Genomic DNA, 18,026 nt, shown 5'->3' with positions numbered 1-18,026 from the left:
AAATAATGCTGGGCTGACCCTCGCTTGAGGAAACGCGGTTTAAAACATGTTACTATAGCATGAGCGCCCCGGTTATCAACATCACTGGGTGCTTCCCTCCAGAACCGAAGGCGAGCAGTGTTGCTCATCGTCAGATCAATGTAGAACAAGCTAGGTTTCGCTTTTTTTGTTTTTCAGTTTACCTCTCTGCTAATATCAAACGCAACGCAGATGTTCTATCCCACTTGCTGTTCTGTCCATAGCATCCTCAACCCATGAGTTTCTCCACATAGATTCTCTGCCTCGGTTGCATCTAACTAGACCCTCGGCTCAAATGGGGCTACATCCTTGGATCTTAACAGATATAAATGCTGAGGCCGTCTCTTGTGTTTTTACAAGTGACAGTAATGCTCAATTATTTCAGCAGCCTTTCGCTTCAATTCCCACTGTTCAAACTCACTTTCCTCGCTCCTGAGCGAACAAGTGTGTTAACGAACTTGAGAAGAAAAGCCTAAAAAAAGGTTCCGCAGCCCATTCTAACATCCAGCACTGTTGGTGGATAACGATGACAGACTCAACATTCTATGGATGGGTCGGCCAATCGGCAACCTCGCCGTTAATCCACACGACCTACCGACCAAAACCCTTCGACCCGACAGACATTGAAATAAAGATCACCCACTGTGGCATCAGTGGCTCAGACATCCACACTCTCCGCTCTAGCTAGGGACCTACAGATTACCCCTATGTCGTCGGGCACGAAATCGTCGGACATGTTACTCGCGTAGGATCTGGAGTAGCTACCCTCTCCTCTCCATCTCGGCATTTGAAAGTTGGAGATCGAGTGGGCATCGGGGCACAATCGGACTCGTGCCACCGACCAGAGTGCCCAGAGTGCTCTTCCGGATTAGAGAACCACTGTCAATACCAAACGGGAACATATGGAGGTCGATTTCGTGATGGGAGTAAGTCATATGGTGGGTATGCGAAGCCGTTGGCGAGGACCGGCATGGTTTACATTTAAATTACCCGATAGCTTGCCCAGTGCCGCTGCTGCACCCCTCTTATGCGCCGGAATAACGGTGTTTTCGCCCTTGGTGAAAAATGGCGCTGGGCCGGGTAAATCCATTGGCATTATTGGGATTAGAGGGCTGGGACACTTGGGCCTTTTGTTCGCGAAAGCGCTAGGTTGCGATCATATTACTGCTATTTCGCGGACGAGCGCGAAGAAAGCTGAAACGTTAGGTGGTCTAGGAGCGACCAAGTTTATCGCGACGGATGAGGATAAAGGTTGGGCGAAGACACATGCTCGATCATTGGACCTAATTATCAGCACTGTTTCATCCTCGGATATGCCTATTGGAAACTATCTGCGGCTCATGAAGGTAAATGGGCAGTTCATTCAAGTCGGTGCTCCAGAAGAGCCATTCCCAGCCTTCAGGGTATTTCCGCTTATAAGCAAGGGAGTCAAAATTGGAGGCTCGACAATAGGCTCTCCAGAAGAGATCCGCCAGATGCTCTAGTTAGCAGCCGACAAAAATGATATCCCATGGATTAAAGAACGTCAGATGGAGGATGTTAACAATGCAGTCGCTAACATGCACACCGGGAAAGCAAGATACAGGTATGTCCTGGTGAATAAGCCTGAGAGTGCCACGATGCTATGATTTGCGTAGAGGAATTGTGAGAACTCAGTTCCGTTGTATAGTACGAAGTACACATTGACATATATGAAAATTGATGACCGGTGCAGCCCCTCGTTTTGCTAAATATTTCATCAAGCAGCCCTGGGGTAGACAACTGTAGTAAATATGTCCTCCGTACACAACTTTATGTTCACAACTGGTTACAATTAACAACCTATCCATTGAGGAATTACCAAAATGGAAAGGAAAAACATGATAGTTTAAGTATACCGAGTATTCATTACATGTGAATGAATATTTAACCAGCAATATGCAGATATATTATTGCGTAGTGATTGTTACGGCTTCTTCCACGTCAGGGCGCTCTGTGTTGGTGTTACTACACCTACCCTAGTCACGTGCCACCCCAACCTATTTAGTGTAACTCGCGTAGTTAGATTACAACACAACACAACAATGTTATCCTTCAAGAGGTTATGAAGCCCTTTGCAAGCAACAAAATAACTGCAATAATATGCAAATTGACATCTCCACACATTGTTACAAGTGTGCCTAGATGATTTATTAAGTGATTGAACTCATGATTAATCTAAGATCTGAGAGAATGTCTGATTTAATAAAAGAATATATATCTCTAAGATGAAGAAATAAGAAAACATCAGAGTAGTAAATATAAGATCACAAATCACTGTTAATATTAATAATAAATCAGAAGATAGCTTCTGAAGTATTTAAGCTAAATAAAATTATTACAGAGAAATAATCTGATAAGTTTAATAAATATAAAAATCTGATTAAAGATATCAATAAGATATTAGATAATATAGAGAGTTTAAGTAATTAAAATAATAATAGTTCTATAAGTAAGAAGACTTATATAAGACTTGAAATTACAAGACTTCAGTATAAGATTAAGTGAATAAAGATTAGTAGAAGTAAAACTCTTATAAATAATAAGATAAGAATAGATCTGATAGAATATCTTTAATAAAAAGAGAAAATATCTATTATAATAAAAGTTCTTAAAGAATTCAGAAGCTAAGTAAGACTTATTAAAAAATTAATAGTTCTCACTGAATCTATTAACTATTTAATATAAAGAGAGAAAATTCTTTTAACTATAGAACAGTCTGAAACTGATAATATTCTTAAAGATAATAATCTTAATAAGAATATTACTATAAATATATAATATTTCTGAAAAGAATACAATCTTTGATTATATAATTATATATAATCTACAATTACTCTACAGATCAAGACTTATTTCACTATACTTAAGAAGTTTAAATTATTAACTTATACTTTATAAACTATTATAGAGAATAACTTTTCTGAGAGATCTGCTATATATAGACTGACTGTCAGAACTATGAATTTCATGTTTGATTTCATTTAATCTAGTCTCATACATTTCTTAGCATGAATTCCACTGGGACTGACTATTAAAAAAACATGTAAAGTAACTATATATCAGATCTTAAAATGAAATCATAACTTGAAAAAAATGAGAAAGTGATCTCATTTAATTCTATTTAGTCTCATTCTTGGCATAAAGTTACTATTTTTAGACATTTTAAGGTTTTTTTTAGACTATTTTTAATTTTTTAAAAAGTAACACTTTTTGATAATGCTCAAATGAGATTTAAAGTCATTTAAAGTAATAAAAATAATTTAAATTGAGAAGTGGAAATCATGGTCTCATTTGAAAAATGTGACAAGAGTAGACAGTAAGTTTCACTGAAACAGTATGAAACTACTATTTAATGTTAAAACTGTGTAATGGAATCAGTTGAATTGATAATGAGACTATCAAAAAATCTGATCCTGGTCTCAGACACGGTCACACGGTCAGTCTAGCTATATATAGAACTTATTTATTTAAAAAGCTTATTAAAATAATCTTTAAAAGTAAAGAATTTAACAGAGCTTTTATTAAATAATTAATTATTATCAGAACTGATTATATCTGTCTAAGATATAAAATTAAAAATATTATATTTTTCAATAAATTACTGATAGAAGTTAATAGAGATTGAGTATTCTTTATAAAGAATAGAATAAATCAGATTAATAAGAATAATTTAAAATCTTTAGAAGAAGACTTTATAAGATTATATTATAATATTCTTTTACAGCTCTCTGCTGTAAATGAAGTAAATACTGATATATCTAGAAATTCTATTAATAATATATGAGATAAGAATAAGAAAGGCAAGAATAAAGAGAAAGATAATAATAAGAATAAGAACACTGAATTCAAATCTGAATATAGAGATAATAACACAAGAACCTGCTATTATTATTAAAAGATTAATTATATTCAGACTGACTATTGAAAGAAATACTCTGAGAAATGTTTTTTAAACTTCAATATTAATAGAAATAAGAATAAAGACAAGAATACAGAGAATATAGATACTACTTCTGTTTATAATATTATAAAGTAAGTATTTTATATTAAAGAAAAGATCTATGTAAGTGATTAGATAGAAAAAAATACCTGAATTCTAGACTCTGAATCAGATGCTTATATCATATCTTACAGAGATCTTATTATGATAAAATCTTAGAAGATGAAAGTAATGTTAAAAATAACAGACAGAATAATAATCTCTGCTATAGCTATAGAAGATATAAAGATTTCAGTGAAAGAAGTAAATATACTATTAAATAATATCTGCTATGTTCTGAAGTTAGAAGTGAATCTTATAAGTATAAGTAAGCTTATATATCAGAGTTATATCTATAAGCAGTTAATATATAAGAATAATTATATTATATTAATTATATCTCTTAACTGTATATTCTTATTTATAGTAAGATTAAATGAAAATAATATCTATGAGATAAAAAGATCAGTTATATACAGAGACTTAATTCAGTTCACTATACTTAATAGTGACTTTAAATCTATAAATATATTACAAGTGAAAGATCATATAATATTAATACTATCTGATAGAAATAATATAAAGATTACAGAACTTATAATAATACAATAATATTAAAAGCTAGAATATCTGAATTCTGTAAATATTATAAGAATGATAACAGATCCATACTTAGAAATAAGAATAAAGAGTGACAAAGCTTTATTATTCTATAAAGTCTGCATTCAGATAAAAATAATACATTCAATCTTCACATCTATAATATAAGCTATTAAGCTGATAATGAGATTCTTCATTAATCTGATAGAGAGTGAAAAAACACTTTTTAACAGAAATAATATACTCACTAGAGAGAGTGTAAGTTATTAATTAAGTATAACAGACAATATAATCTGTTATAGATAAGTGATTCTTATAATAAGAAAGAGAGAATTTACTATTATAGACTTTTAAATTGTGTTGACACGCTCGAATCAGACAGGTTTAAGTGCATGTTTCAACTCTCTCAACATAATCTCTCTACTTACAGCTGTCTCACTACAACAGTCATGCATTAATCAGTACTGAGCTGAATGACTACCTCTGTCACTCACTTAATCACTCATTATAGATGAAGTGTCAAAGATCATAAATCACAATTTTTGTAATCAAGACAGTTAAAATGAGCTTCTCTCTGTTTGAAGCAGTTGCTTAATCACTCTGCTCATTCAGTATTATATCTCTGTTGTCTACAAGTATGCTGTTCTCTCACAGGCACAGACATAGCTCATTTTTACTTTCATTCACATGCAACTGCATCTTAGAAGAGATCTTGATTCAGATCTGCTACTGCTACTAATACAGAACAGTTCTATTCTTAACCTGTTATTCTTTCTCTGTGTATCTTATTAAATGCTGGAGTTCATCACTGCCTGTCTGTACTCATGATATAACTGAAGTGCACTCACAGTACTGCCTACAGTTATCAGAAAAAATTTAATAATAAGATATTAGATATGTTATTTCATCTGAGTGAATCTGATATTAAGTATCAGACTGATCTGACAGAGTTATCAGTTCAGTCTACTCACTTCAGTAAGACATTATAAAGATGTTAATCTTATCATCAGATTCTTACATGTGTATCATCAATGAATTCAGATACAGAGAGTATCAGCAGCTCTGATTCTTTTCACTGATCTGATAATAATAACTTAGATAACACTGATGAAAATCTGTCAGATATTTCTTCAGATTTTGAGAGCTCAGTCATCATTAAAGCTCTTAGAAATTGTGTAATAGATTGCTGAAAACTGTGAGTTTCAGAGACTTGTCTCACAGAGTCTTCTCTGCTTTGTTGTCTTGATACTAATCATAAATAGTTACTATGTAAAGTGAGTAAGATAAATCATCAACTTTAAATGAAATTATCTCAAGAAAGTGCTCTGACAAGTCTCAGTAAATAATGTACATCTGTTTTTCAACTGAGTTTTGAGAAAGCTGAAATGCAGTAAGAATGAGCATCAACTCTCAAGAATCAAGGTTAAAGACTTACTTAACACTGACTGAAAATATTTTCTGAGCTATTATAAGAAGGAGACAGATGATGTGATAAGTGAAAAGATGTGAAATAAGATTCTTAATATGAGTTAGAATATGATTTATACTCTGAGTTCTAGACTGATAGTATCTGTGAGCAGGGAAAGCAATATCTTGTAGAGAAGTATAATCTCAGAATGCAGCTGCATGACAATACTTCTATCTATATTGAAGACATGATTCTCTACAATGAAATTATTCTTTAAACATAGAAGAAATAATTTTATCTGAAATTGCAGTGTCTGCTTCTATGCTTCTATAACATGCTAGGCCTCTTTACTGTCAACTGAAAGACTGCTATTCTTGAGATTTAGTATAAAGATCTCAAACTATCAGTGCAGTGAAACTCATATAAAGAGTTACTAGTACTGATAGTTAACTTCATATTAACTTGTATCAAGAACAAGTTTGATATGAAAAAGCTGTAAGTGACTTCTCTCAAATTCTCACTCTGATAATGTGTGTACAGTGACTCACTAGCTGCTAATTACTTCAACTTTTTCTTACAAGATGATAATCTCAGACACAGTAATATATTTATTTTATCTGAGATTATTTATAAAATCTCTCTTATCTTCAACTCATATATCTTTCTCTTTGACTTTCTGTTTCATACTGAGGCTTTTGAGAACTTAAATCTAAAAACAATGAATGATGTGCAATGACTACTCTCTGTAGCTGACTGTCAGAAGCTGGAGCTGCTGCTGAAGCAGAAGATAAATGAGTGATATCTCTTTTCTAAGATAATGATTGTGAGAGGGCAGATTCGCATACTGCGCGACACACTCATGCTACTAGACTTAAATCTGAAGATTATAAGTGAGATTCACAGATGGCTCAACTCATTCTACACTCATCAGTTTCAGCATGATAAGAGTAAGTTACTTAATAAGAGTGATAAGCTGAGAAACCTTCTACATTATCTTTCACACAGAATGCTAATCTGTGTGCAGAGTTTGTCAGTGACATGCAGATGAATGTCATTATGAATCATGTCTCAATGAATACATTTATTAAATATTATCAGATTCAGTGCCATGCTAATCTGCAGAAAGTGATGTGTGAACTTGACCTGAACTGAAAATGAGAGTGAGTGTTGACTGAACAGAATTGATTGTGTGATCAATGACAGCTGCAGCATCTCACTGATGCAGAGAAGCACTCTGTGAAGTAGAACCCGGAGCTGCAGACGCTCATTTATACACATCAGAAGATGCAAGCTCTGCTGACTTGAACTGATAACTCAGCACTGCAGCTCATTATCAGTAAGCTCAATCAGAACATCATTAACACCCGATAAAGGCTTTGCTATAAGCAAAGAAATGAGGTGCGCCAAGGCTTCAGCTGAAAGCAGGTGATAATCAATATTAAGTGCCAGCTATCTGAAACTGTGATCTTCATTAAGCCTGCTCAACCACCTTTCAGCAGAGTGTTTGATATTCCGTCAGAACAAATGTATCTTCTAGAGTGTCTTATAAGTGTGCCTATGTCAGACTCTCTGAAGAATGAATGACAATGATGTAATAAAGCAGTAGAGATAGTGAGGCAGTACTGTGACTTTTCTGAGAGCAGACCTTGAAGAGGACAGCTACTGCAAAAAGCATCAGATGATAATGCTGATCCGGATGAAGAAATCAAGATCTTGCAGAAATGCTGTTCCTTAGCTCTGACCAGAGACAACAAACTCCGGGTGATTGTGAAGCACATCCGGGATGCTTCAAAGCCGGAGGCATGCTTTCAGTGCTGAAAGAAATACTTCAGATATGCTGATATTCTGAGGCACTTTCAATCTACACATCTGACTGATTGTTAATACAACTTCTGTGATTTAATGTTTGAGAATCAAATAACTCTACAACTTCACGCCTTTAAGATGCACTGTCTAAAAACCTGATTCTGAAGCTAGCGCATTTGATCAGCCCTGTATTCGAGTTGATTTTAGACACTATCATAACTATACCTATTATCAATATATATGCTTCAATACTTTCTTTTCATCTGTTCTCCTTGCCGGCTTTTGAATATCTTAATCTCTGAAGCAGGTATGATCATCCCTTCCTGCCTGAAAGCGGTTAGAACACTGGAATGAAAGGTGAGTGATGATTAGGTATTTCAAGAGCCATCATTTTTAACCTGAAGGTAATGATTTTGACTGAATTCTTAGCCTCTTATTCTGCTATTCTGCAGTTCTGCAGTTTTGATGATTTTTACTCACTTCACAAGCACTGTTTGATGTTGCAGTTTCTCAGCCTGCTATACTATAATAACTTAAAAGATGCTGATCATCTAAATTAATAATTGTGCCAAGTTAGTGTTGCGCGCCATTTCATGACTGCTTTAATAGGTTATTATGACCAAGAATGCTGATCACATAACTCATACAGTAACTCAAAAACTCTTGAGTCTTAATGCTATTTTAAAATATTCTATGTTAGAGCTTTAAATCTAGGTGCAGAGAGAAGTCTATATAGTATAGTAGTTACCTTATTAAATTTCATCTACACAGTGTCATTCATTGTATTTCTCTTCTTAGCTATCTCACTGTTCGTTTGAACAGAAGAATGACTTGTAAGAAAGTGTGTGTCATTGTTTAACATCAGAAGATCTTCGGCCTGTGAGGGCTGAGAGATTCAAGCTGAGTGATACTTGATATTGAAAAGAATGATTCTGCTGAAATCACTCTTTCTACTTCATGTAACTTAGACATCTGCTCAATTTTGATTCTAACCTGAAGAAGCTTAGGCAGGAATTCACAGAAAGAAAGGAAAAGAACTAATCATCACAAGAATGCAGACAAAGCTGGAATTAACTATGATTGTAGAGCTTAAGTGAAGAAGTATAGGGCTTGAACTCGCGATATCTGCTATTAAAAAGCAAGAAATATGCTCAATTTCTGAAGCTGTATGTCTTTTTAGTATGCTATGTATGACTCTAGCTCATCAACTGCATGGCCAGCCTTCAAGAATAAATTTACGCGCAAATTCAATCAAATTGACTGAGGCTGAAGAGAACCTGCTAGTTCAATGAGTTCTTGACCTAGCTAAATGAGAATTGCCCTCCCGGCCGGCATTTGTTGAGAATATGATGAATCATCTTCTTACACTACAGCATTTCATCTCTCTTCCCCCCCGCATTGGCAAGAACTGAGTGTTAAATCTAGTTAAACGCCGTACGGAGCTCAAATGCTAATATATCAGACACTACAACTATGACCAGGCCAAATGTGAGAATAGAAGAGTTATTCAGTAGAACAGAATTAAGTGTCACTTTTCATGATATTACAAACATTGTCATACTTTGAAATGAGTTGACCTTTAACAAGTATCACATTTTTAAAAGTACACTCTTCAGTGTTAAATCTTCCTTGCATCAGTCTCACTTCAACAACTCTCAGTCATGATCATTCACTCAGCTTCATTCAAGTACTAGTGTTAAGCAGATCAGCTGAAAACGCACATTCTCTGATAAAGGCACACAGACATCTAAACAGTCATGCTTCAGCAGTCAACTACTCAGAATAGATCAGCAGAAGAATAAATTAACTTTTAAAATTCAATCATTCAAATATCTGAGCCTATTTGATAAGAATGGTAAAGAACTTTATAATAATTGAATATTTCACTGCCTGATGATCTCATTGACTAATCAGTTAATTTACAAATATTATTTACCTACTGAGCTTTTGAAGGCTCTTTATAACAGGGTCAAGACACATCAGTTTCTTTACATAAAAGGCAATATTCTACACTGAGACATATCTGAAAATAATATTATTATCATCAACTCAGAGACTATTAACAGTCATTTAAGCATACTAATTGATCTGAATCTCATCAAAGAAATTGATACACAGAGCAGAGTATAACATCAGACTGACACTATGAAATTTATAGTCATTGAGATACTTCTTAATATTAACTATACATATTATCATGATCTTGAATCATTCTTCTATATGCTGATCTAGTAATGTGCCTGTCATGACTGAAGAATGTCAGAAGAGTGATAATAAGATAATTACAAGAACAGTATACTGAATGATTGATACACTGAGTTATATAAATAACTCACAAGAATAAAACAGAGGGATATGAAAACTAGCAGCTTTAAGTATCTTTTGACAGAGTTTTCACCAGAGTTCAAATGCATCAAGTCACTATGTAGAGCTATACAGAATATACTGTTTTCATTTGAGAAGAATGAGCTGATTGTTGACATGCTGAGAGAACTGGAAAAGTTATATAGTCTGATTATCAAAGCATATAAGAATGTGATATCTCAACTTGAAAGTGAATAGGTGATAATATACAGGTACTGTTAATCTCTGCCTGACTGAATCCTGTCACTGAGAAATTAAAGAATGAATTTAGATTGCTACATCTCTCTTATTTTCACTTCTTACAACACTTCTCACACACTTTCTCAATATTAACATCTCTCATAATGCCTTCTTCACAATGCTCTTAACATGTCTATGAATATCTCTGCTATGAATCTGATATGTATTAATTCCGATGCATCATGCAGTACTTGACTAATATCAAGAAATTAGATTTCTTATAAATATCAGTGAAATATGAATATAGAATATTTAGTTGATTATACTGATTCTCTACTGAGTTAAGCCTGAGATCTTTTGAATATTGCTTATCATATCATTGCATATCTGAGATATCATACAAGTTAGAGCACAGGGCTAGAACTTGTTTTTTAAAAGAATAACAGAAGTAACACACATGACTGTTTCTATGCCACAACAGCTCTTTCTTCTATTCTTTTTATCTTCTTTCTTACTTTAAATTCTTACAGATAGAATCAAGAAACTTTTCAATCTTCACAGTGACTTTTTCTTACTCAGCTATGATAAAATGTGAATATGACTTTATCTCTTCAGCAATTTGTTAGCCGCAGAAGCAATTGAGGCTGTAATGTCAATCTGAGTGAAGAAGCTTGCAGCTCTCATCACTGAGAATGAAGAGAGATTCTGATGACATTGTTCCTCATGACAGTATCTTGTACAGAAATGACACGGTACCAGGTGATTGCATTTCAGCTTACATTAGTGACAGAGCAGGCAACTCAATGTTCACCACTTACTGAGCAGTTGTTTAATTGTATTCTGACAACATTATTCCTTGCGACGGTATCTCATACATGAATAACAAGGTACCAGGCAGTCACATTTCAGCTTATGTCAGTGGCAGAGCAGGCAACTTGATGTCTGCTGCTCACTGAGCGGTTGTTCAGTTGTCTTCAATTTTGAATTAGATATCATGATTACAGCAGGTGAGGGAGCTGGTATCAGAGAACCTAGTGAAATAGTTGCAAAGCTAGGTTGAGTTGTTCTTATGCTCATCTGTTGTGCTGGCATTGACAGGGGTGATAGTGATTGAGATGATGAAGAAATAGATGTGCAATAAGCAGGCTCCGTGCCATAAGATAGAGACATGAATTGACTCAAAGTACCTGTTGATGAAGAAAGAAAGACCTGGCCTGAAGTTGATACTGTGAATTCACTCTTCAGATCTGGTGGTTCTGGACATGTGATAGAAACAAGGGAAATGCATGTCTCATATTTGTACCAGTCTGTATCACAATAATTCATTGCAGCAGAAGCAATAGATGTTGACATTTTCAAGATATGAAAGGCAAGCTGGCAGGAATATGCAGTGAGAACATACAATGCTGGAGAAAACCAGTTATGAATCAGAAGAGAACAAAGATGTAACTATTTCTCATCATAGAAGATTCTTGAGATTTGAAGACTTCTGTGATGTCATACATGAGAGCGGGATCTGTCTTTATATGCGATCAGCTTGAACTTGGCACAGAGAAGAATGCACAATGTAATTCAGCATCTGAAAGATAAGAAGTCTTGCATATTATTAACTGATAAATCAATTGAATGAGTGAAACAAATCAGAGAAGAATAGCTTGTTCTTTAGATCAAAGAGACATCTAGTCATTGTTAAGAAGCAACATCTGCTTGTTCTGTATTATCATCTTCTGTTTCCTTCATTGCAAATCTAGCTGAGATGAGGCCTAGTTGTTATCATAATTGAAGATGAGCACTAAGTTCTAGCTTGCAGTAGTAAGACGGTCTGCATATACATGAATCAAAGATTTTCAGCAACAGTCTTTCTAATGTTTATAAAACACATTCTTGATATGCAACTAGAAAACACTGATTGCATCAGGTTTCAAGCCATGCTTGAAGCTCAATGTTCACTGTAGTAGAATGCAGAATGAGACTCACTGATGCAGATTGAGAGCATAGCTTAGTGATTGAATTCATTTCTTAAAACTCACTCAATCTGATTAATTTAATGAAATAATTGTTTATTAACTGAGTTGTTCTGAAGCTTGATTTGTTTTCACATAAAAGTGAAACACTCAGCACACTTCTCTCTATTATTATTATTATTATTCTTCAATTATAAATGTATGCAGTCAGAGACTATGACATCTACCTGAGAATCTTTAGTTCTCAGGGTTTTTCCTATATCTATAGAGTCAACTATTATACATTTATCAATTTCAGATATGCAAAATCAGAAAATTCCAGCCCAGAATACAAAAACTGTTTACAAATTGCAGTATTTCTACACCTTCTGATACTTTGAAACCATTTAAAAATATCATGACAAAGGAAAAGAGAACATAGTCTTAAAGATAGACACATTAAATAGATAGATAGAAAAGAACAGAAAGAAACAAGTACAGTAAAGAGAGACTATAACAAAATAAAATTACTAAGAGATAGTATATAGCTGTTTTAACAGACTATATCTAATCAATTTCCACCTCTTCATATTCAGACACTTCTGAATTCAGTCATTTTCTTGTAGCTGCTTGAGTTTCTGATAGAAAGTCTATTAAGTATTTAATTCCTGTCTCAGTTGAGAATAAGAACCTTATATTTAATTGATTTAAATCATACTTCTTCTTTAATCTGACTCTGAGACTATTGTATAATGCACAATGCATTACAATATGCTCAGGATTTTCATTTGCATTGCAGAATGAGCACTCTGTTGAATCAAATCTATCATCAAATCTTTGTATATAGGATTTGAAATAATCATGACCTAGTTTCAGCTGAATTATAGATGAGAATATTTTCTTTTTACATTTAATTGAACAAGATTTTCACTTTGATTTTGTCTCAAATCTTGAATAATGTATGCTCTTCTTGTATTTCTGTCAGCTTTCATTTCACTTGTTTAAACAAGATTCTTTTATCTTTCTCTTTATGAAAGATCAGAATACTGTTTTTTGAATAGATCTGCTTAATTCTGAACCCTTTTTTGCAGCTGAATCAGTCAATTCATTGCCATGAATATTCATATAAGCAGGAACTCAATGCAGATGAATTATCAGTTTTGATATTCTTCTCTTTTGAATTTTCAAAATAGAGTTTAAAATTAGTTCAAGATTCATTTGATCATTATAAATCTGACTATTTCTAAGTCTTTTTAAAGCAGCTTGACTATCAGAGAATATTCATGTCTCTTTCAAACTATTTCCTCTTTTATGAGATTTTATTTCAATAAGTTTGAAAGCTTTCACTATTACAAATAGTTCAGCATCAAAGACTTCAGATTCACAGCCTAAATTTCAGAAATCTGAGATAAAATTGATATTATCTTCAGTATAAGCAATGCCTGCGTCTAATCTATTCAAATTCTCACTTTTGAAGTCATCTGAGTAAATCAGAATAGAGTCTTTTATATTGATTGTAGAGATCTTTTTCAAATGCTGTTCATATTCTCTCTCTTTAGATAGTTCACTTATTTGTAAGTCTATGAGAGATTCAAGCTTTTCTCTTCAGAGAGATATCTTCTCATGATCAATTTTCTCAACATTTAATAAAGAAAATTGATTCTTAATAAGTGAACATAGTCTATACAGTTGAGAGGACATTTTCTTTAAAGCATTATTCTCATTTCAATCAAGAAATCTATTTCAATTCAGTTCATTTCCTGAGTTAACTGATGGAAATGAAGAAGAGACTCTTTCTCTGATTATATGATTTGAGCTCATCTTCATGACTCTCAGAGTATAGTTCATACAGGCCTTTTCAAATTGAATAACAGAAGGTGGAATTGAAGTTTCAATTTCCATTGCTTTAATAGGAGATGATTTGAATGCTCTCAGAATTCATTTCAAAGCTCTGTTTTGTAGACTTTGAAAGAGTTCAGTGAAGTTATCTTGATTGTTTCATCAAACTTAAACTCCATAATCAGCTACTGAGATAATACAGGCTATGTATAACTGTCTCATAGCCTGAAAGAATAGACCTCTCTCAGTATTTGATAGTCTGATTATGCTATTTAGTAGTCTCTCTACCTTGATGATTCTTTGTTGAATATGATATTTAAAATTCAACTTAGAGTTTAACCATACTCCTAGTCATTTGACATTCAAACTGGGTTTAATCTCTTTATTCAAAAGAGTTAGACTTAGTTCTTTCTTATTAAACCTGGGAAAAAAGTGAATTAACTCAGTTTTATTCATATCAAATTGAATTAGATTGATATCTGCTCTAACAAAGATTTCCTTTACTGCTTTCTCAATCACTTCTAAATTCTCTTTGATTGTCTTTGAACTGTAGAGTAGATCAATATCATCTACATAACTTGAAGATCTCACTATTTTCATCTCTCTATTCTTGAATAGATATGCAGTGTATATTGCAAATAAAACAGGTGAGATTGAAGATTCTTGTGATACTTCTATTTTTATCTCAGTTTTATCTTGTTTTCTTCTATCAAAGAATAGTTGTATAATTCTTTTAGATATGAAACAATTAACCTATTTTATTAGAGAAAGTGATAGTTTTAATATCTTCAAAGTTTGAATCATCTTAGACTTTGAAACATGATCAAATGCATCTTTTATATCAATAAAAACTGCAGTTGAGACCAGGTCTTTATGCTTTGCTACTTGAATATCATGAATAACTGATAGAACAGTATCAATTGCAGAACATTGTTTTCTACCTCTCATTTATTCATTAAATAGAGGAGAATCACTAATAGAGCTTATAAAAGATAATCTAGTAGCTATTATCTTTTCTAGAATTTTTCTCAAACAGTTCAACAGAGATATTACTCTATAAGACTTAGAAATTGAAGCTTTTCTATTAGGTTTTGCAAGAATTACTCCAGTAGTCTCTCTCCAGCATTCAGGGTGATAATCATTTTTTAAGAGATTTAAAAAGAGTTCAAAATATTCATTCTTCAAGTAGGAATATGTGTTTTGAATACTTAAGTGATTAATTGAATCAGGCTCTGCAGCAGTTTTAATTGAGCTTGAGAATATTGCTGACTCTAGTTCATCACATGTAAGCTCAGGCCATTCCCAGTTATTTTCATCAATATATTCATAAAATGACATATTCTTCTCTTCTAAATGTGATGAGTTTTGAAAGAGAATTCTCATAAAAGCTTGACATTTTTTCTCAAAAGAGTTTGCTGTATACAATTCATTCTGAAATTCATATTCTAAGGTTGAAAGCTTTGCTACACTTCTTGTTTTAGTATAATTGAAGGCTTTAAAAACTTCTTTTTCTTATGCTTCTTTAAGAAATTTGTTCCAGCAATCTGTTTTGGCTTTTTTAATATCTGAAAAATATTCATTTTGAATAGCTTTGAACTCTTCATCAGATATTAAGTTATTCTTTCAATCTCTCTTAGCAGTGACTAATTGCTTTCTTTTAGAAGTGATATTCTCATTTCATCAAGATTTGAAATACTCAGAAGACTTTTTCTTTGAAATATTTTCTTCAATACTTGTTAGAAGAATAGATATAATCAGCTTTACTCTATTCTCAAGCATTTCATTTGAGATATCTTGACTTTGATTTCAATAGAGCTCACTCTGTCTTTCAGATTTCAGCTGTTTTACTCTTTCTTCAACTGCTTTTCAATCAGCTTTTTCAAAGTTATACTGATTAGAGAGAAGAGGATTTTCACTTCTTTATTTTTCACTCAGTTCAATATCAAATTGAATGATTTCATGACTCAATTCTGAGGTTTCATTTGAATCAATAAACCAGTTTATAAGTCTTTTTTCAATTAGATTTTGTGATATGAAAGTTAAATCTATGATAGATTTCTGTTTCATGTCTTTTCTAAAGAATGTTTATTGATCTGACTTGTTAACTAAATCTATTGAATGCTCAAAAGTTCATTCAATCAGTTTATCTGCTCTTACTGCTCTTATGCACTCTGAGTTTCATCAGAGATGATGTGCATTGAAGTCTTCTGCAATTATAGAGTTTTTTAAGAGAGTTATATTTAAAAATCCTCTATCAATTGTTCAGATATTATTGTTTTCTTTCAATGACTTTTCATTATAGACATTTATAAGTTGAATAGTATTAAACTCATTATCTGTATCTATAATATCACTCACTAGAATATCAGAGTCAGATATAATATCAAATCTCAGATTAAATTAATATCTTGATCTTTTTCTCTCATAGATCACTACTCTTGATTTTATCTCAGATTTTTCAGAAAGAAAGCAGTAATAACTTGAATGAGAAATAATGTACTTTTACTCAGTATCAAAGTTTGATTCTTGAAGAAGTACAAAGTCAACTTTTTATTCAAATACAATCTGAAGACAAGAATAAATGCAATTTGAGTTTCTATTCACATTATTTTGAATAAATGTGATTTTTAAAGAGTTTTTAAACTTTTTTTGTTGTTTTTGTTGTACATTCATACTAAAAGAGAGTGAAGATAGAGTAGAATCTAATCACTATCACCAGATAGTAGATTATAACTATTTTGAAAAGCAGGAATCTCAACTGCTTGCATTCTATCTAGTTTATTACCAGAGTCATTTCTCAATTCTCTAATCTTAACAGAAGTTTGAGAATTCAAATTCTGTTTACATTTAGCTGAAGAATTGAAGTTTGATGATCTAGACAGTTAAGAGTTTCTTCTTTTTAAGCTTACAGTTGTAGATTTACTAGCTTGACTTTTCTCTTCAGTTTTAGATTCACTTTAAGCTTCATCTTTTCTCCAGTTCTTCTGAGTTCTTGGAGTAAATACACATTCTTTTGAGCTAGATACATGTTTTTCTTTGCAATTGGAGCACTTAAGCAGAGTATATTGACATATTTCATCTCTTTTTAAGCATGTTTCACATTTATGCTCACTAGTTTTATGATCTCTAGCACAGAATATGCATTTTGAGTATCTGAAACAAGAGATTGCAAAGTGTTCATATCTTTGACAGTTTGAACACTGTGTTTGAGCTTTGAGATTTATTCTTGAGTCTTTGTATTCATGAACTCTCATTTTCAAACCTGCTACTCTTACTTCAGAGATTCTTGATTGTTCAAGTGTCTTTATATATACTAGAACAGAGGCATTTCTTCTGCTCTGTCTCAACTCAATTGAATTAAGTCACACAGGCTCTTTTCTCAGTTGAATAGAATTGTATTCTTCTAATTCATTTTTGAGAAGTAGCATTCCTTTCTCACAGTCAAAAATTTCAACTGAAATATTATGAAGAATGAATTTGTCTCACTTTTCATCTCTCTCAGATAGAATTGTTGTATTCAGTAGAGATTCTATTGCTGATTTTCAGAGATTCTCATTCTGAATGAGGAATTCTGCACTGAATTCAGGCATTGTAGTCAAAATAATAGAATTTTCAAAGAAAGATGGCTTGATTGAAGCTATAACTGATTTTTGAACTTCAATATCAGTCATTAACTGAGAAAAGAACTGCTGATTAATTTCATTTCTAATTCTGAAAATGAGATTTGAGTTTAGCTTGTTTTTTTGCAAGATCTCCTGATTAGAGACCTTGAGAATAAGTCTTCTATTTCTGAAGATTTGAAAGTTCTTCTCTTTTTGCATTTCTTTTTTTCTCTTTCTATGAACAGAGATCTGAGTAATATTCTTCT

General features: G+C 32.7%; 2 protein-coding genes across 2 annotated transcripts; both read left to right on the top strand.

Annotated features, from left to right (window-relative positions):
• The first annotated feature begins 6 nt into the window (after positions 1 to 6).
• BDBG_04035 (alcohol dehydrogenase) lies at positions 7 to 1,800 on the top strand. The gene has a single exon (XM_031721510.1). The coding sequence runs from the start codon at positions 921 to 923 to the stop codon at positions 1,500 to 1,502; it is 582 nt and encodes a 193-aa protein (XP_031578093.1). The 5' UTR covers positions 7 to 920; the 3' UTR covers positions 1,503 to 1,800.
• Positions 1,801 to 6,885: 5,085 nt separating this feature from the next.
• BDBG_16949 (uncharacterized protein) lies at positions 6,886 to 7,178 on the top strand (the record flags this gene model as incomplete). Its single annotated transcript, XM_031724791.1, has 2 exons — positions 6,886 to 6,973; positions 7,051 to 7,178. 2 exons carry the CDS (start codon positions 6,886 to 6,888, stop codon positions 7,176 to 7,178), a joined length of 216 nt encoding a protein of 71 aa, XP_031578092.1.
• Between the last annotated feature and the right edge of the window lie 10,848 nt (positions 7,179 to 18,026).

Source organism: Blastomyces gilchristii (genome assembly GCF_000003855.2).
Source record: "Blastomyces gilchristii SLH14081 genomic scaffold supercont1.6, whole genome shotgun sequence".
In the NCBI taxonomy this organism is placed as follows: Eukaryota; Fungi; Ascomycota; class Eurotiomycetes; order Onygenales; family Ajellomycetaceae; genus Blastomyces; species Blastomyces gilchristii.
The sequence above is the reverse complement of the archived record's forward strand: the minus strand, read 5'-3'. Positions and strand labels throughout refer to the sequence as shown.

Coding starts and splice junctions, on each gene's coding strand:
- BDBG_04035 (XM_031721510.1), top strand. CDS start 921: ATGGAGGTCGATTTCGTGATGGGAGTAAGTCATATGGTGGGTATGCGA.